Source organism: Tachysurus vachellii, chromosome 5 (assembly GCF_030014155.1).
Source record: "Tachysurus vachellii isolate PV-2020 chromosome 5, HZAU_Pvac_v1, whole genome shotgun sequence".
In the NCBI taxonomy this organism is placed as follows: Eukaryota; Metazoa; Chordata; class Actinopteri; order Siluriformes; family Bagridae; genus Tachysurus; species Tachysurus vachellii.
In genome coordinates this window covers 28,547,871-28,561,820 of record NC_083464.1, presented here as the reverse complement: position 1 = coordinate 28,561,820, position 13,950 = coordinate 28,547,871, and the positions used below count along the sequence as shown (strand labels likewise).

Sequence of the window (13,950 nt, the reverse complement as noted above, 5' to 3'; positions counted from 1 at the left end):
GTTTCCGCTGTTTGTCTAAAACTGCAAAAAACTCATTCTGTTCATTACTTTTACCTTTAGTTTCATCATGAAATGCATTAATTTGAGCATCACTATACAGATCTTCACTGACCACTTTTGATACCTCTGACCCTAAAGTCCATCATCTTTCATACTGTCTTCAGTACATTGAGTCTATTCAAATCATTTGCTTGACTTTACTCTACTGCTTGCACATCAGTCTGAGTGACATTCTTTTAAGAGTTTATGGCTTAATATCAATGCATTCAAACCATTTGAAGGTATCAGTGGTTGCATACAGCATACTGTATATGATCCTTACTCATGACTCACACAGAGCGAGATCTCCAAACTGCACTCTGGTGAGTTACGAAACTTTATCACTTGTCGCCTGAATGAAAAAAGGTATATAAGGGCAGTGTTTTTGCATCCCAAAGGGATATTTCTGACAGAACTTGCAATTTTTCTGTAATGATTTAAATGCTTTAATAACAGTGGGATTTGAAAGGAAAGGCGTCACTTGGGGAATTGTGACTTTAGTTGCTAGAGCCACTAAAGGAGTCACGTGCACAGGTATTCCTTTAATCCATATTTCACTTTCAGTCCCCTGAATTACTAACTTCTGTTTTGAAGAACACAACAACTGCCTTATTCATTCGCGATGCTGATAGAATATTACAGAACCCAGTTTCTTCAAGAGAGGGGGAAAAATAAGCACAATTTTTCACGCTTACTCTAACCAGCCTAGTGGTTAAGGTGTTGGGCTACCAATTGGAAGGTTGAGAGTTCGATCCCAGGTCCACCAAGCTGCCACTGTTGGGCCCCTGAGCAAGGCCCTTAATAATGCTGTAAATGTAACCAACACGCTCCATTCACCCTCGCACATGCGCAGAAAGAGAAAGCGCGAGATCAAAATAATAGATTATTTAACACAATTATAAACCATTAAATAGTTCCTGTACCACTGCTTTTCATTTAAGAGACATTAAGATGGTAAACACTACTATGAATGTGGTGTCGTTGTGTAGCAGTAGCTCTGTAATGTTTCCTGTGAAGGACAGAATGAAGCGTCTGAAGTAAACACACACAGACACTGTAACTGTGTAAAATCACCTTTAATCTGATTGATAGAAACGTGTTCGAAATAAAAGAAACGTCCACAAACTACAGAGTGCACGAGTGAAATGTGTTAAGAGTTCAAACCAGGCCAAAATACTAACATACACACTTTTAAACAAAAGATCACATTATATATTAACACTGATCTGCATACATACATTAATCCTCTTCCTTTAACCTCAAAGAAAATAATAACATTAAATCATTATACAATCACATTAATATAAATTGTTCATATCAACAAAATGTACATGTGCAGTGGAAGAGCTGTGGACGAGGCGAAAAAGTAAAATAAAATGAAAAAGGGGACACCAGCCTCTTCCTGGTATCTGAACGTACTCAGTACCTCATTAACATAAACTCCGCCCTCCACAGGTGTGTCAGTGTTCACAAACAAACTCATTAATTACATCAGAACCCATACCTCAGAGTGCAGTTTTATTAATGAGACAGAAGTACAGATAAAACCTCACCAAGTATGAACTGTCAATCATCTGCTCTAAGCTCCACCCCCTTTCCTTAAATGGCGTATAAAAAAGTGCAATGTAATTTGCAAATCACAAACTTTTATAGTTTAAAAAAAAAAAAAAAAAAAAAAAAAAATTCAAAAAGTGATGAAGGTTTTTATTTGAACTTGTACCAGAATTTTTTAGAATTCAAAAAATAATTCTTAAATTTACCATAGCTGATCCCAGTTCAGTTTTCTTGCCCCATTTAAACTAAAATAAATAAAAACAAACATGGTGTGTATTTATGAAAATCTGAAAAGGCAAATTAAAATGATTAAATAAATAAATCTTTCAAATTTTGTTTTCATCACTGCTCATCAACCTGGAGTTGCTTTTGTTTATATTTGTTCACAATTTGACTCCTTGTTCGTTGAATTAAACACAAGAGGAAATAAAATCTGTTCTTATTTGCTAAATCAGACTCATCGGATCTCGACACACACTCACACTCTCTCACACAAAAGTTTCGACTCAGGCGAGTCTGATCCTGAATCGGATTTTTACACTGCCTGCACATGCTCTTTGAGTAGCATAATCAAACAAGAAATCAGAGTGTAAAAGTTTGATCTCAGATCATATGATACTTGACACCTCCGGTCTGGGAGAAGAATCTGATTTTTAGCATAAAGACACAAGTCTGATCTGAGACATGATTATAAATACAGAAGGTGTCTGATCACATCACTATAAACCAGGGCAATCTGATCTAAACTTAGATTCTGGAGGATTAAATAGAGAAGTATTATCTCAGAAAATATCTGATACTAAATCTCTAAAAATACATCCAATCTGCTCCTCATTCATCCATTTCTTAAAAAAAAAAAAAAATAATAATAATAATAATAATAATAAAATAAAATCACAAGGGATCTAATCTCACATGATAATAAATATGATCTGATCCTAGATGGATTAGAAACTGGTCTGATCTTAGATCAAAAACCAAGAATAAATCTGAACCCGAATGACCTTCAACAGGAGACTGAGGAGTCTAATCTCAGATTAGACTTTGAAATGGATGGGTCTGATGCCAGGCCACAGTTAACCAGAGAAAATCTAATTTTAGAACCAATTACGCTGGATTATTGGGATAAATCTGATCCCAGATCCTAGAACTGCAAAAATCTGATCTCATGCCTAAAGAGTTGGTAAGTCAGATCACTAATTCACATGAATAATTTAGGAAGCGTCTGATCGTGAGTCACATCCAAAATCTGACAGTAAGTATACGATCCAGGACAAAATCAGGCGTGTGAAATCGGATCTCACACGAGGAGTCCGATCTGTTCCTCTTAAACAGACTAGAAATGGATGAAAGTCCTGACACACACACACACACACACACAATACAGAGAAATCTTTGTGTTATTTTTGTTCTGTTTAAAGGATAATCAGACATGCACAAGTTATCGGAGATGCCGTCAGTGTCCTGCGCAGTCTGATCACAGTATAGTGGAGCTCTAAGGCACGAGGGCAGATAGCAAAGTGCCCCTTAGTGTCGGTACACAAACGAGACATCGTTAAATGCTTTAACAGTGTTTCAGCCCTAATGAGAGTTCGAGCGAAGAGGATATTAACACAGGACACGTCATACGGCGAAACCTCTACTGTCCCGGTGATCAGACACCGGATCAGACGCTACGGAAGAATTGAATGAGAGTGCATTATCTCTCTCTCTCTCTCTCTCTCTCTCTCTCTCTCTCTCTCACACACACACGTACATCTCTGAGAGTGCTGCGGAATGCATCAGTACTTTTAACAGTCTTGATTCCTGAAACGGATGGAAACACCGAGTGATGTGGTCCCTCTCTCCCTCTCTCTCTCTCATTCTATATAAAAATAAAATCTTTATCTGCTTCCTCTCCTGAATCTGCCGATCTGCTGCTCTGACTCGAGTCCTTGTCCTTCTCTGCCGATTTGTCCTTGACCTTTGACCCGTTCTCATCTGAACTCTGCTGGTTCGTGCTCGAGGTTGTTCTCGCTGTGGAAAGAAACATGAGGGGAAAACAAATGCATAAATAAAGAACACGTACGATAAATAAAAATATAAAGGTGCATGTCGTGGAAAAGTCAATTTATTTCAGTAATTCAACTCAAATTGTGAAACCCATGTATTATATAAATTCAGTACACAGACTCAAGTAGTTTAAGTCTTTGGTACTTTTAATTGTGATGATTTTAGCTCACATTTAAAAAAAACACACCAATTCACTAACTCAAAAAATTAGAATATGGCCACATGCTAATCAACTCAAAACACCTGCAAAGGTTTCCTGAGCCATCAAAACGGTCTCTCAATTTGGTTCACTAGGCTACACAATCATGGAGATCTGACAGTTGTCCAGAAGACAATCATTGACACCCTTCACAAAGAGGGTAAGCAACGAACATTCGTTGTCAAAGAAGCTGGCGGTTCAGGGTGCTGTATCCAAGCATGTTAACAGAAAGCTGACTGGAAGGAAAGTGTGTGGAAGAAAAAGATGCACAACAAACCGAGAGAACCACAGGCTTGAGAGGCTCATCAAGCAAAACCAATTTAAGAATTTGGGTGAACTTGGACTGAGGCTGGTGTCAAGGCATCAAAAGACACCACACAAGGAATTGTTAAGGAATTTAATTACAGTTGTCGAATTTCTCTTGTTAAGCCACTCCTGAACCACAGACAATGTCAGAGGTGTCTTAGTTGGGCTAAGGAGAACAACAACTGGACTTTTGCCCAGTGGTCCAAAGTCCTTCTTTCAGATGAGAGCAAGTAGCAAGAAGCCTGGGCTTCCATACCACCTCAGCAGTGCCACAGACTGATCACCTCCATGCCACATTGCTAATTGAGGCAGTAATTAAAGCAAAAGGAGCCGCTACCAAGTATTGAGTACATATACAATAAACAAACATACTTTCGAGAAGGCCAACAATTCACTAAAAATGTTTTATGAAGTATTCTGATGTTTTGAATTGGTGGGTTTTTGTTAAATGTGAGCCAAAATCACCACAATTAAAAGTACCACAGACTTAAACTACTGATTTTATAGAATGCACAAGTTTCACTATTTGAGTTGAATTACTGAAATAAACTAACTTTTCCATGATATTCTAAATTATTGAGATGCACCTGTAAAATAGACAAACAGTGCCCCCTAGCACCTGCCTCTGCAACAACAGCTCTTAAATATGATTACTTCATATGTGATCAGACAAAAAGACCAAATACAAAAACACACAAAACGCAAAAAACACATTCCAGCCAACACCGTGACACCACGGCCGGAGCCTCAGACTCAACCTGATTATAGTGTTTCACAGCCTGAAGTGTCCTTGGCATTTTCTGGAATGAGGCCAAAGAGAAGTCTGATACACTGTAGTGGTGAAGTGAAGCTTTCTTGAAGCAGTGAAGCTTTCAACCCAATTGTTTCGGAAAAAGGTTCATTACTCGAAGCTTTTCAAATCAGAGCTCGATGAGGACCTCTGCTGGTGAAAGTGCTATCACAGAATGTTCCACAACCAAACAACGTATTCATTTTAGAAGCAAACATTAATGGATTGACAAATTATGGATAGATTAATAAATAAATGAATCAATATATTAAATAGAATAATGTACTTTCTTATTGTATTTCTATAATTTACTATTTTACTTTTAATTATGCACAATGTACTTTGTTTAAATTTAACTTTTTGTACTATTTGTATGCAGCACAGCTGCAAATGCTTTGGTAAAACAAATGTACAGTTTTTGTCATGCCAATAAAGCACACTTAAATTGAAATTAAGAGAGAGAGAGAGAGAGAGAGAGAGAGAGAGCGAGAGAGACTTTGTTCCTATTTTGATAATAAAATAACAGCAGCCCTTTTAAACCACTCAATTATTTTAATAAATAAAACTGAAGCAAGTGAATAAAATTAAAAGTAGGCTTTAACCTTGGATGTTGGCTACATCTTGGACAGAGGATCTGGCTCTGTCATGCTTTACACGAAAATGCCTCAACCTGGATGATGTATTATTATTATTATTATTATTATTATTATTATTATTATAATAGGCCAGCTGCTGGGAGCAAATCAAACAATGGATCTAAAAACAGATTAAAGATAGACCTTGTCTCAAAAGTATAAAGTGTGAACCATTTAAAAAAGATCATGTTATAAAGCGGTGCACAAAAGGCTTTTCTTGCATTCCTTTTCATTTTTCAACTTATTACTACTATCCAATAAATATATATGACAAAATATACAACATTAAATGTTACACTGAATCGTATAATTGCCCAATGATGAGTGAGATTTAAGTTATAAATATAGGCTTCACAACAAAACCATATATATCCACCTTATTGGGCAAAATCAAATGAAAGTGTTCCCACATTTCAGATCTTTTTATAACAGGCTCCATTGACAACTCACAAGAATAAGCTCTCCTAAACTCGCTATACAGTAATAGATTCCGTGTAATACTCCAATACAACACACGAGGGCGCGCCACCGCATGTCACGCACAATTTTAAACCTTTGAATCAGATAACGAAGCAGTCACGTGGGTGTGTGTGAAACGAAGCTTCGGACGTCATTGGTCACGTGATTTTGCCAGAACGAATCAAGCTTCGATACAAAGCTTCAATGAAAATCGGTTCATTTTTTTGACACACACCTCGGAGCTTCGGTGTCACTGGTAACATCACTAATACACTTTGCTACAGATGGATGAATCAGACTTGTCTTTGGCTGAACACAAGATGAGAACTCAATGTTGATGTGGTGAGTATTGACTGGTGAAAGGTCAGAAGTGAGAGGTCTAACCAGGTCTGGAGGGGGACGTCCTTCGCTCTCCCTCGCACTCCGCCTCCTCCTGGTGCAGTACTGCTGCTTTCTCCAGCTCAGACTCGACTTTAAATACGCTAATGCCTCCTCCTGTCATGTCCACTGCAGAGAGGATTAGTGCTCCGTTTAGCCTTTAGTCTCAATAATCAGACTCTCCCTAGCCTAAATCTGACTATCTGTATTTATTCAATCTTTCATTCTTTTTCACCTTTATCAGATGCTCATTAGCCCTAATCATATCTTAGTCACTTAAATCAGATTAGATCTACACCCTAAGGCTTATTCAGACTATTCATTTTATGGGTTTTTAGCTCTTAATCAGAGTCTCTTTACTTTTCTAGACTTTATCAGACTCTTCTCTGTTCTCACACCTTAATCAGACTTGGCTGCCTTCTGTTTTCTACCCTTGATCAGATTCTCTTTAGCTCTGTATCAGGTGCTGAAGGAGATGTGGCTGATGAAATGAGATGAGACACACTGACAAAGATGAAAAACTGGTAACATAATCAGTGCATGGGTGACCACACACACACACACACACACACACACACACACACACACACACACACACACACACACACACACACACACACACACACACACACACACACACACACACACACACACACACACACACACACACACATTTGTAAAAGCAGCAGTAAATGGAGTTCAGCCTTCTGTTGTGTTTGGGCTTCTACCTTCCTGAGTGGAGTTCTTGGAGCCTGAGCTGCTCTGTGGAGGGTTCGAGGACCCATCCTTTTCCCAGGGTACTTTCCGGAGCGTAGATGAAGCCTTCGGACCTCCTGCAGGAGCCTCGGAGCCCTCGTCTGGAGAAAAACAAAAGTGAGAGAGAACTTGTGAGTAATGTCTACACTTTCATCCATACACCTACAGGACGTTTCTCAGGACGGAGTGTGTACCGATGCTGCGTGTGCTGCTGCTGCGGGGTTTCTGTGGGAGAGCCGGTCGAGGGCCTGGGCTCGGTTTAGTACTCTGAGGAGGAGGAGGTTTCGGGCTCGTCGGGTTCGGGCCTGACCCTCGGGTCCTCGGTGCTGTCTCGGGTTTAAAATCACCCCCGACCCGAGGAGTTCGTTCAGGGGCCATCACAGTGCTGCTGACCTCCACCTTACCCTGACCTGCAGAACAACAGGGAGAGATAGAGTGAGCGAGAGTTCTTCTTTCTCTCCCTCTAAGAACCATGAGCTAAACAAAAGGGTTCTTGAAGAGTTTAACATAGAAAAAGGACAAAAAACAGGATTCTGTGTTTAACAGCAACAACATAGCTCTTATAGTGTTTGAGTCCAGACACTCCAGAAAGGAGCACCAGATCCATCACTCTAAAGTGTTTTACTGAGATGCACAGAAGGATATCAGTGTGGATACCCCTCCTGTCCCTCAGAAAAATTGTTTTCCTGTAGACAACTTGTCGACTTCCTGTAGGAGATCAGATGTCGGGTTACAGAGCTCTCACCTGATGGAGGTCCGTCTGGCTTCTCTGGACTCGATGAGGAGTCCGAGATCTGGAAAAGAACATCAGAGGATGATTTTTGACACATTCCAGATCAGGATTATTACTGCTGTGATTAAATACGCTCCTGTTTGAGACACATCATGATCTGATGGACTGAAGGCATCAAAATTACAGAAACCACTCAGTGCTAAATATATTTTCAGTAAATTTAGCACTTTCCTAGTAATTTACCAACAAATCTGTGGGAAGATGTTTCTAATGTCTCTTTCTTTACACCACCTGCATGAATGATTTAATAGATACAATCTAGCTAGCTGATGGATTAGCACTGAATTGCTGCTGATCTTAACAGTTTATTACTCAAACACTAATGTGCTAATGTTTCATGTACTTTTACTTAAGGTTAGCATTAGCATGATTAGGAAAAGCAGAACTTCAGTAGACAGTAATGAATTCTATAAAGCTTCCTAAAATCAGTCACAAGAGAGTGATCAATCCAGAGAACAAACTCGGTCTCATTATAAAGACTTCCTGACATGATGCCAGATGGATGTACGGCGCTTTAGGTGAGCGTGCTGAAATTTTGAGCTGACTCAGGCAGAGTGATCCTCAGCCTCCTGCCAGACATTGATTTTTATGTAATAAAAATGCATTAAAAATATTAAAAGTGCTTGGGTGTCCCTTCGAAGTGCAGTAAGTCTTTTAGTTTAGAAATGCCGATATACTTTTGCATGACTAAGGCTTAACATGATTTACCATCAAGCTTGTTTTTTTAACAATAGGTTAGGAACACACAAATGTTAAAAACACTAATAAAACGAGACATAATTAAATGGAATACAGGCTGCAGTTCAAACAGTGAAATCCAGATGGTGCCATTCAGTCTGTTTTCACCTCAAACACAAAATATCTTGTCTTTGTTCTGACTCAACTCTCAAATGTGGCACATGGGTCATTTACTGGACCACGTAGGAGCTGAAACACACCTTGGCTCTCTTCTCCTGCTTGGCCTTCATCTCGGCGAGCAGGCCGGAGCCCATCACCTGGACTCCATAGTCGGGAGTCTTCAGTTCCTCAGAGCGCTCGGAACTGCTGCTTCGCTCCGAACGTAACGACTGAGGCTTGGCCTTAGGAGACAAGGGTTCCTCTGCAGCCTGGGGGACTGGAGACAGAGGTGGGGCTGAAGTGGAAGCCTTCTCCTTCTCCTGACCTCGATCCTTCTCCTTGTCCTTCTCCTTCTCCTTGTCTTTCTCCTTGTCTTTCTCCTTGTCCTTGTCCTTGTCTTTGCCCGAGCGGGACTTGATGAGGTTCAGAAAGCCCCCTTTGCGCAAATCACGCTTCTTTTCAGTATCCTGAGAGTCTGAGGCCTTTAAGGACTGCTTCCTGATAAAGGGATGAAAAAAGATAAATATAGATTATAATTTCAGGGGAAAACGAAGAACAACAAAAAGTAACTAACACAAAAGAAAGGGACCAAAAAAACCACGTTATTTATTTATTCATTCATACTTAACTACCTAACAGGCCTTCTGAAATATTGTAGATTTAAAACTGATGACTTGGGCATACTGTAAACACTGACAAATAGTGGAGTCACACACCACTGATTTGGCTATAAATCATTAGCAGTCACTATCAAATTGACTTTTCTGTTGTAAACATGTAGAGGAAGGAGTACTGACTTGTCTATCTTGGTGACTTTCTTGGTGAAGAACTCGTCCACACCCTCGTCCACCCTTCCCATTAGGCCGTTCTGCTCTCCTTCCTGAGATGGCATCCTGCTGAGCTGCTGTTTTGGCACAGAAATGAAATGTCCACCAACCTTTGCACTTCAGAGATGCTGATTTGAATTGACCAAATGATAGAATGCTTCTGTCTTTTTTTCATTTCTTTTCTTAAATTTGCTTAAGTTGAATAAATACAGGTTTAACAGAACTTGGGTATACAACTTTTTTAAATGCTTCTATGAACAGCAAAATATCATTTTTTTTTGTTAGTCACAAATAAATTCCTTTTCAGGGGAATTTCAAAAGGTTCCATGATTTCTACAGTCAAATGTAGTGGTCACTTACAGGAACCCTGCTTGACTGGGTCTTCTTGTTCCTCTTGGGCCGTAATTTGGTGTAATGTTGGAGTTTCTTGGCTTCCTCAGACGGCAGCTCTCCCACGACTCCTGATGGCTTTTTGTTCAGTTTGGCTGGAGGTGAAGGGTCTTCAATATGGATGGGGACATCCTCCAGAGCTTTGTCCAGGTCAAATTCCATCTCTGATATGGAACAGGAGAACCAATGAAGAATCTCAGCCATAAATAGTTTACAATCACACCAACTTGACCAGACCTTTTATCTTGATACATTATTTTTTTGCTTCTTTGGTGCAATATTTTGACCAGCAAAAAAACCTTAACATGGTCCAGATGTTTTCGCAGAACCTGGCAGAATTGGCTCAAATATTTGGCTTCTATGAAATTAGAATCTTTATGCTGCCTTCAATGGGGTTACCCAGACAAACCCCTCTTAGATGAGCCACAAGGATAGAACTAGTTTAAGGTCTCAAATACTGGGGTGTCAACTTCCTGATTATCAACACATACCTAGACATGTCTGAGCACGTCCAGGATATAGAGCAGAACACTTCAAGGTTAAAAGTGTCTCAGACTCACCAAATGCTCTGGAGACAGGCCTCAGCATCCGGCTGTGGATACTCTTTCTTTTCGACTTTGGAGTCATCTAGAAAAAAGTAAGGAGAGGAAAGAGTCATCAAATCCCAGACTCAAATCCAAGAATATTCACTTCCTTAGTTTTTAGTCCTTAGTTTTTAGATTGTCAGTTCCTCAGTCCTCTGGTTTATAGTTTCAGCTACAACATTTCAGCTTGAAGTCGGACTATAAAAACATAAATCGTTCATCACAATGGTTTCGGAGATAATCCTGGAATATTGAAATACTGGGCAACGGTGGAAGGGATGCAGCCTGTAGGGTAATCCAGGGCACTACAGCATTGGGTCATTTTCTAGTTGCCATTCCACCAACCAGCTTGTTTTTGGTGCAGCGAAGTTGAGAATAACCTGGAGAACCCAGAAGAAACCATGCACACAGAATTCCAAGCCAGAATCAGAAAACGCTACCTGCTAACTAACATGCCTCTCAAAATGTCTAATAAAATTTTTTAATTTTTAGGTTTGTTTAGTTTAATATTTTTAAACTAAACATATTGACTAATTCAGGTCTTTTACATATCAACATTCATCAACAAAAACAAGCTAACACAAGCATTTAGCCTTGGCTCTAGCTGACTCCATTATCAACTCATGGAGGGGAAAGTGGTAGAGTAATGACTGTGTGTGTGTGAGGGGGGAGAGAGAGAGAGAGAGAGAGAGAGAGAGAGAGAGAGAGAGAGAGAGAGAGAGAGAGAGAGAGAGAGAGAGAGAGAGAGAGAGAGAGAGAGAGAGAGAGAGAGAGAGAGAGAGAGAGAGCGAGAGCGAGAGCGAGAGAGAGAGAGAGAATGTTGTGAATGTGATGGGGAGGAGGCACTGAACAAGTCCTTTGTGCTAGTGATTATACAGAGTAGAGCGAAAGACATTCGCGCAGAGAGAGAGAGAGAGAGAGAGATGGGGAGGCAGCTTGTACTTACACTGGTGCAGCACAAAATCTCCATGAAGCAAATAATTATGGAAAAAAGAAAGTGGGGAAAGGAAGAAAAAAAAAAACAGACAAGAGAGCAGAAAGAGAAGTAAGAAGCTCAGCTGTTCCAGAAAAGAGAAAAAGCAGAAGGAAGAGAAAATGATAAAGTAAGAGAGGCAGAGCAGCTCATCTGCCCTGGCAACGAGTTCCTTCTCAACAATCAGAACATCCATGGAGGAAAAACTCACGTATACAGAGATCATGTACATGTTCAACTACAGAAGACAAATGTGGACAATTTAACACACACTCAGAAACAATGCTTTCTAACAGAGGTACAATTCATAAGAAGTGTACTAAAAATGATCCACAGCCCTATCTGGACTTTCTCAGAACAAAGTTCTTAATAAAGTGATGCGACCTGAACTTTTGTCCTGTTGCTATGTCCATATCTGAAAACTGCATCAGGTAAATCAACAATCAGACCCAAGATGAAGCAATCTGTCTGAAGAGGTAAAAGCAAACGCGATGTGAAATACACACAGCCACGTCTGGTAGCCCCCTGAAATTCATGAAGTGTTCATACTGAACTATCATTTCATATCATCATGGGACTCCAGGGACTTGATCTCCAACCTGGGAGAAGAATATGTAGCAAATAGCACACGGCAAATATAAAAGCTGAGCTTCTCACCATCCATAATAGATGGAATGAACATAAGCAGATACCAGATACTTCAGGACCAAAACTTGGAAACAAGATACTCACCATGCAGGCCTCCAGGTCATCCAGCCTCTCAGCCTCCAGCTCCATGGTGCTCCGTTTGGAGGTCCTGAGCTCGGATACGTCCAATTCCATGGACTCCTGTTGCACTAAGGGACGCCCTTTTCTCACCAGGTGCTCTGCCTGACAGCCACAGACACTTTACATGACCAACGTGCCCGTTTGAAAGTAGTACGTACCATCACATGCATTTTCACAATTTACTTCCAAAGAACGTTCCACGATATTCAATATAACTATAAAAAGAAAAAAGTATGATTTTCTTTAATAAATAAAAATGTAACCTTTGGCAAACTGCTGTGGTTTAAGAGGTGGACGACTTAAACCCTGGAAGGAAGGGTTGTATTCTTGCCTCGATAGAAAACTACTCACCAACGCATTCTGAGAACCGGACAGAGCTTCCAAAATTTCATCAACGATCCGATCGGAGAGGAATGAAGCCAGACTCAGCTTTACTTCACTGAAGAGAAACGGACAAGAGAAGATTGTCATTGTTCAAAGCAGTCTCTCTATCAAGCACGCACATCTTAACAACCAATCATCATGAAGGACAGAAGATGAATTGGTCTTCAGAGGTAATCCATCACAAACCCTGCAGGTAGCCAAAGATCCCCTGCTGCAAACACAACAGCTCATTTAACAGCAAAACAAATTAAGACCTCAGGGTTAACTCTGACTTCGTTATCGGAGTTCCATCACAAGAAATAATCCGTGTATTGAAAGAAAATCTGTGAGATGGTGTTAAGCAAATGTAAACCAGTTTAGCAATTGGTCTGCCATGGTGAACTTAGCTGTTTTGTATATTACACACCTCTGTTACCTTAAGAGATTATTTCCAGTGGCACCACAACTCATCACTTCTAATTACCAGAAGAATAGTGGATGATGTGGAACCTGAGACATCAAATGTTACTCTGACTCATCAAATCTGAGTTAGAACAAAGTTAATGGCCATCAGTGCAATGTGATCAATACACTAACCTGGTTCGACTGAACCAAAGTGCAATTAGAACTTCAAATGATGACAAAAAAAAAAAAAAAAAAGATGTTGTGTAGACACCAGCATTTGTGAGATCCAGGCTCTATGCTGTGGATATTGATACCACCACAGTTGGACAAGCCTAAAGCTATTCACTACCTCCTACATGCCCGGATGCCCATGACTGCCTAGCGTAGCTGTGATTGACAGAGGTACGGCCATCCCACCCAGAGTGCATGTGATCTCTCTGATCTCCATAAACAAGCTTAACTACACAGCAACCAAACTTCATGATCTCTTCTGAGGGATCCAGAGACCCACAAACATTGTTCTGGCCATGACAAAGCACCGCCACTACATTTAACCTGGTGCTTTCTGGATTGGTTTCCAAGGCCTTTCTGAACCGGACCTTTGTGAACTTTCTGAACGGAGTCTCAAACCTGATCTTGTTGATGATGTCAATGCCAGACTGCTCAAGCAGCGTGTTCTTGACGAAGCTTCGTGGTACCGTCATCTTCCCTGTCCCTGCTTTGATCAGCTCATGACGCAGGTTGGGTTTCCGCATCACATGAGGACAGAGACTCTCCGCTGTGTCCACCATCGATTCCAAAAGACTCTGGATAAAAAAAAAAGGGGAGCAGGAACATTTTAT

The 13,950-nt window shown here is 40.3% G+C and overlaps 1 protein-coding gene across 3 annotated transcripts in view; it reads right to left on the bottom strand.

Moving 5' to 3' along the window:
• Positions 1–1,100: 1,100 nt before the first annotated feature.
• Positions 1,101–13,950, bottom strand: part of LOC132846287 (F-actin-uncapping protein LRRC16A-like) — a 39,696-nt gene continuing 26,846 nt past the window's right edge. The window contains exons 27-38 of one of the 3 annotated variants that reach the window (XM_060870943.1): positions 13,739–13,914; positions 12,692–12,779; positions 12,305–12,442; positions 10,576–10,642; positions 9,986–10,179; positions 9,596–9,699; positions 8,900–9,296; positions 7,914–7,962; positions 7,363–7,578; positions 7,141–7,269; positions 6,419–6,541; positions 1,101–3,609 (exon numbers count right to left, since the gene is read on the bottom strand). In XM_060870943.1, the coding sequence (XP_060726926.1) occupies positions 3,458–3,609; positions 6,419–6,541; positions 7,141–7,269; positions 7,363–7,578; positions 7,914–7,962; positions 8,900–9,296; positions 9,596–9,699; positions 9,986–10,179; positions 10,576–10,642; positions 12,305–12,442; positions 12,692–12,779; positions 13,739–13,914 (1,833 nt within the window). In that variant the 3' untranslated portion in view covers positions 1,101–3,457. Of the gene's footprint in view, positions 3,610–6,418; positions 6,542–7,140; positions 7,270–7,362; positions 7,579–7,913; positions 7,963–8,899; positions 9,297–9,595; positions 9,703–9,985; positions 10,180–10,575; positions 10,643–12,304; positions 12,443–12,691; positions 12,780–13,738; positions 13,915–13,950 lie in introns of all 3 variants that reach the window. The other 2 variants (XM_060870942.1, XM_060870944.1) reach the window with 2 other exon arrangements.